The following is a 9,539-nucleotide window of genomic DNA, read 5'->3' on the forward strand; positions in this document are numbered from 1 at the left end:
TTTTAATATGTCATATGGTATTCAGTAATCGTTTTCTGAACAGCGAAGCGAGAACTAACTATAACGTCTCATTCATATGGTCCTTAATATACGTTTTTAAAACATTTAACAGGCAATGCATAAAGTTTAAAATCTTACCTGCAAAAGCGCCTTAATAAGTAACAAGAGCTGATTAATCATGGTCGCCACTGAACAGACATGATCTAGGGAAACGATTGAACTGTTTAAAATTAGCTTGTTTTTAAGGTTCCAAGACAAGAAATTGACCTCGTTAATCTAACAATTCTCTGGTGCTTAATAAGCACAGAACCCCCGTACATTATACATTTTCTGAAAGCCTAGATACAGGAAAGATTTTGGTAATCACAGTGTCACCATTGTTTACATAACTATCACGTGACAGGTAATTTGAATAAATCGCAAAAATGTCGGCAGTGGCTTATGCATGCAAAAACAGCTGGGCAATAAATTTACATCATAAGAAACTGTCAATTCAAAGCACTTTGAAATTCCAAGTGTGTCGTTTAGGCCGGGCCATTCTATCTTCCTCGTGAGTGCAGGCAGGTAGCTGTGATACTGGTGTACGTGCCTGGCCCTCAGCTCAACGTGAAGCTGAAAGCTACGACAACGCAGTTGATAGGTCAGTCAATCAGTCGGTATTTGTGCTTGGAGATTTCAACATCTGTGAGATCACTAAACATTTGCCTAGTTTACATCAATATCTATGGTGTTCAACGCGTATGAATGAGACCGTAGACTTGTGCTATGGAAACGTGGCTAATGGATGTACACTGCATGGTGCAGTCCGCCAAAGGATTTTATGTAACAGGTTAACCACGTCTCTGTCTAATCGTATAAATCTGCTACAATTTGCATATAAAGCTAAGAGAGGAGTAAAAGCTACAACCAAAACACTTCTCAACTTAATTATGAGTCTGATATGGATTTCACTAGAAAGTTCGTTCGAATTTTGTTTATGGACTCTTTGTCAGCATTTAACACAATAAAACCTCATATTCTACTCAAACGCCTTGTTGATTTGCAAACCAACACTACATTCATTCTTTGGATTAGATTATTTCCGTGTGATCGGCCATAACGTGTAAGCATGCAATATCTTGAACGAACTGATTTTTAAATATAGAGGCTCTCAAAAGCTGTGTACTGTCATCCGTTTTTTTCTCTGTTTATACAAATGAATTAAGATGTAATACTGTCATTCTCACTCCCATAAAACGTGCTGGTGACATGGCCTTGGTTGCACAACTCGAAGACGAATATACTCTCTTTGTCATTATTTTCTGTTTATAGATTACTTGAATTCTTGGTTTGACCAAAGCTTTCTTGAAATAAATGTCGGTTCAACTAAAAAAAATTGTATTATATAAGCACAGAAGTAGGTTCCGGACTCACTACTTCGATCGATAACTATAGAAGGATAACAAAATAAAAGAGTGTTAATTTTTAAATATCTTGGTACAATTTTTGATTATAAATTCGTTTTGCATACAACACTGAATTTATTAGTTAAAAAGCACAACAGCGTTTATCCCTCCTCATGAAACTGAGAGGCTTAATGTCAGCAAGAATATTTTAGTAACTGTGAATCGTTCGCTTGTTCAGAGCATTTTAACGTTTAATGTTGTCTCTTAGGATGGGAACCTTTAAGTTAATTTAAGACAAAATGAGATTTACACCGTGTCCTTGCGAGTACTAGTGCAAAAACAACCATCACATCATTCACACTAGCTGGAGATTTACTAATCGAAAATGTCCCGTCAATTATTATCGATATTATGACATAAATTTATTTTACGTGGTACAACTCTCTCGTTAATTTTCAAGTTTAATCATGCATCCAAATACAGTAGCTAAAACATAGTTTAAAAACTTTCCCCATTGTCTCAGTATCATACAGCCATGGCTATTCAAAAGCGAAGAGACTTATTTTAATATGTCATGTGACGTAGCGTTAGCGTATTCTGAACAGGAATATTTAGGAAAATGTTTTGGTTCACAATGTAAGGAGAGAACTAACTATAACCTTCCATTCATATGGTCCTAAATATATGTTTTTAAAAAGCATTGAACAGGCAATGCATAAAGTTATTGCTAAAATCTTACCTGCAAAAGTAGCTTAATCAGTATTATGAGCTGCTTAAACATGGTCGCCGCTGAACAGACAAGACCTACAGTCACGATTGAACTGTTTGAAATTGGCGTGCTTTTTCAAACATTTACTCAGTAACTATGCGACCGATCATATTTACTGTAAACATTGCATGTTAATAAAATATCTCTAATCAGAGTTTTTTTAGTCATCGATCGTGGGTGCACAAAATGATAAATTACTTTGTTAACATGCATCATTAATAATATAGTGTTTTCAATCGGGTTCAAACTCACAACGTACGGCTGCCAGTCACCTACCGGAAAGACAACAGACAGAAACACTCGGCCAAATCCCCACTCTCAAAAACAGTGGTTCAATAACCGAGCGAAGTTCGTAAATTTTCTGACTGCGACCACTCCACACTGCTGTAGAGTTCATTGGGCACTTGCACTTACATACTTTCACACATCGCAGGCAAACTTTATCGAAACAATGAGTACATGGTTTAAAACTGCGCGAAAGACAGCCTCAGGGACAAATATGTCCACCAGCAAAGCTATCAGCCCAGGATAGAAAGTACGGTGTTTCCAATTGGGTTCGATATGGAAAATCCTCGATGACAGATGTGTGTCGACGTAAACGGAAGCAATTTTGCAAGGCCGAAAGAAATCGTATTTCTCCTTTTATATTATGGAATAACTTTACGGAAGGCATTCACAAAACGATGAGGCGTAAGAAGCAAGCCCATGGTTTGAAAGTATGTTTTTTTATTCTTTTGCTAGAGACAAAAAAATTAGCGCAGCTAACTTTATCCCCTACTTCAAAGATGGCATTTCGACTCTACCGGTTGTTTTTTGCAGCCAAGCCTCGCACTAAGTAAGTACGGCTGCCGATAGTGGACCGCACAGCAGGAGACCATTTTTATATTCCAGGAAACAGACGATACACAAATTTTATTTAGTGCTCTATACAGCAAGTAAGAACGTTGTGGACGCGATCTATCGTTGTCACAATAACGTGAGGGTGGGGCACTTTATTCATAAATCGGACACTTTGAATTGGCTAAAAAGTAGACAAGCGTTAATGAGTCGTTGATCCTACAAACTCTGCTCAATATATGTTCCGTTTGCTATTCTGCTCGTACGACTCCTGCTCGATTGACTCAATTCATGCTTACGTTGGACTACTTGATTTTACTCGCCAATTACAGTTGACGTCGCTGAAATTTACACAAAATTGATAGACTTCAGTTTTTCATTTGAATCCTACGCACGGAAACAGATGGCAAAAAGGTATTCTACCGGTATTCTACAATTTTAAATGCAAATGTTGGTATAAAGTTGAAATTGTTTGTTCGTAATCTCGATTATAAACTACTTTATCATTGTAATCATTGTTGACCTTCTTTGCATATGTGCCTACGATTGCATTACTTTCATCCTTTTCCATAGTTTATTGTATGAACTAATACTAAGTATTATATGACACGGAGAGCTATACGGATGTATGGATAACTACAGGAATTTTATGATGAGGCGTAAGAAGCAAGCCCATGGTTTGAAAGTATCTTTTTATTATCTTGCAATTGCTAGTAACAAGACACTCATATGTTTGTTTGGTATTCAACTTCATTCGAAACTCGTAGCGAGATTAAAGGCAATGCCAACGTTCCTTGTCGAGAAGGTATGTACTCTACAATATGTAAAATATCACATATTAACCCAATTAAACGGATACTATATGTTCAAACACAATCCGTGAGCAAAACAACCCTTTACATGGCTACTAAAGTTTTCAACAGGAGATTTATAGCGCACAGTATCATGTTGTCGTAGTTTGTCCTATCATATTTGTGAGATAGCTGACCGATACAATACTAGTATATCAATATCGATAAGTCAACGAGATAATTATTGTTACAAACATATTGACCGGGTGAAGAGATAGGCTTATCGCGCATGCATTTATCCATTCAGACTGCACTAACGAAGACCTCTGGGGGACGGAAAACTGACCAGGGACTGAAAATTTCAATGGTATATTGGAGGCTTTTGAGAAGACTTGGGGACTTAAAGGGCGGACTCATGACAAAATATCCCTATTGATATGAAATATGTGTTGGGTTGTCGATTGATAGCTGTAACGTTTAGCTAATGATTGGGTGGTTTTGTTTCAAATTGGTGTATCCACTACCGTCTCTTGTATTAATTCCTAAAACGTGTCTTCTATAATTCTTCTTATCCGATTTGTTGTGTTTTAAATTGGTGTAAACTTAACCATTTTGCACTGGTCTGAACGTTTACCAATGCGTAGAGACATGTTTAGAGGATAAGTAAGTGACTTAATATGGCCGTAGCGCCTGATTAATTGTACTTGAATTAAATAAAGGCGAGTTGTCTTAGGAATCGAGATACCGTTAAATTTGTTCAGAAAAATCTTGGGTCGATGGTCTGTAATATTAATGTGCATGTCAATTACAAGATCTTGTCCAACTCCCAGAGTATGTTGAAACATATATATACGTCACTCAAAGTTCAGATGTCTCACACCATCACTTTGTAAGTTTCTATCGCCAATATTGTTACCCGATGTCACCTCTTAGTATAATGGTGCAACCTAAGGTCATAGTTCATGTATGAGCACATGCAATAAAGATGGCGTTCATGTTATGTTAGCTGCTTGTTCGTTGCCTATTATTAACGTGTCCCATAACATAACGGCCATACAACATGGTGTCAGGAGTGAACTAAAGTCTGAATGGGCTTATAAAGAACACAGATTTGAGGCATCGGTGTACTAGACTGAAGCAGATCCACGAGAAAGTGAAAAGTAGACCCGTGGGAATTCTCGATGCCTTCGATTCTCACACAGTCACTACAGCACATGCACAGTAGCCGCCATTGTGTCTAGCTGACGCAGTTACGCTCGATTTGCAGTACGGTGTCTTACGTTACCTCGCAGTAAGTACACATCTTAAAGTGACATTATGGCCGCTTACCAAATACCTGCACCTCAGCCTATGAATGTTAAAGGTGATGTGTCCACAATTGGAAGAATTTTCAGGCTGCATGGGACTATTTCAACATAGCAAATGAACTCAAAACTAAACCTAAAGAGGTACAGGCAGGCGCACTGTGTATTGTTATGGGGATGGATTGTGCAAAAGTTATGAACAGTCAAGACACTTTGTCCGCAGCTGACTAGAAAGATCCAGCTAGAATTCTAAAAGAATTAGGCGATCATTTCATGCCTCAAAAGCATCTGTTGTTCGAGAGAGTTAAGTTTGGATCAGCCAACCAAACTGATGCCGAATCTGTCTATCAGTATGTAGTACGACTACGTCAGCTTGCAGAGTCATGCGAGTTTGAGAAATTACTCGACAGTCTAAATCAGAGACAGATTGGTGATGGGTACACATGATTCAGCAACCAGAGATAGATTACTGAGAGAACGTCCTGTACCTAATTTGCAAAGATGTATAGAAGCTTTGCGAGCGAATGAACTGTCCAAGGTACATAAAGAACAACTACGCAGCACAGCAGAAGTACAAGATACTGTACATGTAGCACGTAAGCAGAATACACATGGTAAAGCAAACATCAAGGGGACTCGCCCAAAGCATGCCCGATATACAGATGGCAACACACCAAAGTCTAGTTGTAACCAGTGCAGGTACTGTGGCACATCTCATGCCAAGGACAAAGCCAAATGTCCAGCGTATGGGAAAAGATGTAATAAATGTGGCAAGTCTAACCACTTTGCAGCTGTATGCCAAGGGCAGAAGAGAATATTGAGGAAAGATGCAAAAAAAGTTCACCAGATCTCAGGATTTGAGAAGAATTCAGATACTGATGATTCTCTGTTTACTGTTCATCGCATAGGTGCAGCTAAGAGACCACAGAGCTGTCCAGCATTTATGGTTCCACTTACTTTCCACACCAACTACCCCTCCACTGTCACTGTACAGTTAGACACAGGAGCAACCTGTAGTGCAATGTCACATTCAGATCTACTGGGTATTGTACAGATTGGAAATGTGAAGTTGGATCCACCCAAAGGGAAAATCAAACTCTACGATGGCAGAGTGATAAATCCGCTTGGGACGTATACACTGACTGTGAGCCAGGGAGATGGTCCAAAGCACAGCATAACATTTGATATACTAGAAAATGCACCTTGGCCAATCATCGATGGCAACACATGCATCAGAAACAGTTGGATATCACTTCAACCGCAGAAGTCAGTCAACATGTTGCAGAGTCAGCAGTATGAACCGTTAACACTTGAACAGATCATGAGTGAATACAATGACGTCTTTACCGGACTTGGCTGTTTACCAGGCAAGTATTATATAGACATTGATCCGATTGTTAGACCAGTGCAGCATGCTCCCAGACGTGTTCCAGTGCCACTAACAGAAACATTAAGAGCCAAAATTGATGAGATGGAAAAACAAGGTATCATTGCTTAAGTCACAGAGCCAACGGATTGGATAAGCAGCCTCGTTGCTGTGCAGAAACCACACAAATTGAGAGTATGCCTTGATCCACGAGATCTCAACAAAGCGATTAGAAGACCAAAGTATCAATTACCCACTGTGGATGAGCTCTTGCCAAAGTTGGCAAAAGCTAAAATTTTCACAGTCCTTGATGCGAAGGATGGGTTTTTCCAGGTCAAACTGGATGAACCGAGTTCTTACCTCACCACATTCTGGACTCCATTTGGCCGATATCGCTACCTCAGAATGCCTCAGGGTATCAGCAGTGCACCTGAAGAGTATCAGCGTCGCCAGAATGAAGTCTTAGCAGGACTAAATGGAGTAGAAGAAATGTGGATGATATTCTATGTTACGGTAGTGGAGAAACCATGGAGGAAGCACTCCGAGACCACGATAACAATCTGCTGCAGCTACTAGAACGAGCTCGCGAGATGAATCTCAAGCTCAATAAAAAGAAATTCAGGCTGAGAAAGAAGAAGTACCATTTATGGGTCAATTACTCACCAGTGAAGGATTAAGCCAGACCCCATGAAAGTGTCCGCCATTATCAACATGCCTAAGCCAAGTGACAAAAGGCAATACAGCGACTGCTTGGATGTGTTAATTACCTATCAAGATTTCTGCCAAAGCTGTCAGAGGTATGTGAACCACTGAGAAAGGTCATAGAGAAAAACGCAGTATTTGTATGGGAAAGCCAGCAAGCAGAGGCCTTTGCCACCATACAGAAACTGATCAGCTCTGCTCCAGTACTCAAGTACTATGATGTATATAGTGATGTTACGGTACAGTGTGATTCGTCAGAATCAGGACTTGGAGCCACACTGTTGCAAGGTGGCCAGCCTATTGCATTTGCTTCCAGGTCATTGTCCTCAACGGAGAGAAGATACGCGCAGATAGAAAAAGAATGTTTAGCGATAGTCTTCGCATGTTGCAGATTTGACCAGTACTTACATGGAAGAGATCTGATATTTGTGGAAACTGACCACAAACCATTGGTGCCGATCTTCCAAAAGCCAATACATTCAGCACCCAAACGGCTCCAAAGAATGCTTCTTCGTCTTCAGAAGTACAATTTACATTTTGAATATTTGACAGGTTCCAAAATGACATCGCAGATATGCTGAGCAGGGCATATGAACCATGCATTGATACTGACAAGAAAGATATTCCAGAATATCAGATATTTCAGTCAATGTCTGAAAATCAGCTGTTTCGAGAGATAGAAGAGATCAATCAGGCTGATTATATGCGCTTATCAGAAGGCACACACCAGCAGATCAAGTCATGTACAATTGCTGATTTTGCATTGCAGACACTTATGAACACTGTAATGACAGGATGGCCAGACTCGCGAGAAGATGTTCCAGTTTGTATCCGCGAATATTGGAACTTCAGAGATGAACTGACAGTTCATGATGGTGTCCTGTACAAAGGTATGAAAGTGATCATACCCATCACAATGCGTCAACAAATGATTGCGAGAGCTCATTCCAGTCATCTAGGTCCAGATGCTTGTGTTCGAAGAGCTCGTGATGTCCTATATTGGCCTGGCATGGTGGGAGAAATCAAGGACAAAGTTAAGTCCTGTAATGTTTGCAACGATTTTCTTGCCAAGCAGATGCGAGAACCACTGATGACTCATCAAATTCCCAACACACCTTGGTCAAGAGTTGGACAAGATCTGTTCACACTATATGGAGAAAACTATTTGGTAACAGTTGATTACTACAGTGATTATTTCGAGTTGGATGTGTTAGATGACACATTATCATCTACTATCATCAGTGCTACCAAAGCTCACTTTGCCAGACATGGTATTGCAGACATGATGACTGATAATGGTCCACAATACACAAGTGAAGAATTCTCCACATTTGCCTCAAAATGGGAGTTTCAGCACAGTACTAATTCTCCACATCACAGCCAGAGCAACGGGAAAGTGGAGTCTGCAGTAAAAATAGCAAAGAAATTGGTGAAGAAGGCCAAACGTGACAACAAAGACATCCAGCTTGCTTTGCTAGAATGGAGAAATACACCAGATGAGACCGGTTCAAGCCCTGTACAAAAACTTATGTCCAGAAGAACCAGAACCACAATGCCAACAGCCACATCATTACTGAAACCACAAATAGTTGAGGGTGTGACTGACAACATCAAACTCAAGCGTCAAAGAGCCAAGGCAGCATATGACAAGCATGCAAGACCATTACCACCATTGGAAATAGGCGCTCCAGTGAGAATGCAACCTATTAACCCCAAAGCACCCTGGGAAAAAGGGTCCTGCGTTGCCAAAGTTGGTTCTAGGTCATATCTGGTTGAATCTGACTCAGGCAAGCTGTATAGAAGAAATCGCAAGTTCATTCGTCCAGATTTCAGTGAGAAGAAATCACATTCACAGAGTTGTACATCAGCAGAATTTACAATTAAGGAATCGGATGTTACCACTGGAAGTCTACCGCTGCAGTCACCGATATTGGCTAAAGATATCAACCCAGCTATTTGTAGGGAAACCGATGCCAAAACTGCTCCAGTTACCCCCTCACCAGCTATCAAACACTCTACTGTTACTAGGAGTGGTAGACAGAGTGTAGTTCCAAAGAAATTCAGTGATTTTGTTGTTTAGAGCAAAGTTATGCAATTCAACCAAAATCTGCCAGAGCATCGATACAATGTTTATTGTTTATATATAAAAAAAAAAAATCAGTTCATTTCAGCGAAGATTTTATACAATGTTTGCATGCATTCGTTCAGTTTGTTGTTCAACACCGTCATCAGCACAATGACACTTGATTTGCATGAGCAAATATGACTCTTTGATATACACATTTGACCACAGCAGACAGGTCCTGACACTGTTTGATGATTATGTGTATTTTTGGAAAAAAGGGAGATGTTACCCGATGTCACCTCTTAGTATAATGGTGCAAC

General features: G+C 39.9%; 1 protein-coding gene across 1 annotated transcript; it reads left to right on the plus strand.

The window, feature by feature from the left end:
• Window positions 1-5,519: 5,519 nt before the first annotated feature.
• Window positions 5,520-7,028, plus strand: LOC139116406 (uncharacterized). Its single transcript, XM_070679043.1, has 2 exons — window positions 5,520-6,570; window positions 6,667-7,028. Exons 1-2 carry the CDS (start codon window positions 5,520-5,522, stop codon window positions 7,026-7,028), a joined length of 1,413 nt encoding a protein of 470 aa, XP_070535144.1.
• Window positions 7,029-9,539: the final 2,511 nt, after the last annotated feature.

This window comes from Ptychodera flava, chromosome 17 (genome assembly GCF_041260155.1).
Source record: "Ptychodera flava strain L36383 chromosome 17, AS_Pfla_20210202, whole genome shotgun sequence".
Taxonomy (NCBI): domain Eukaryota; kingdom Metazoa; phylum Hemichordata; class Enteropneusta; family Ptychoderidae; genus Ptychodera; species Ptychodera flava.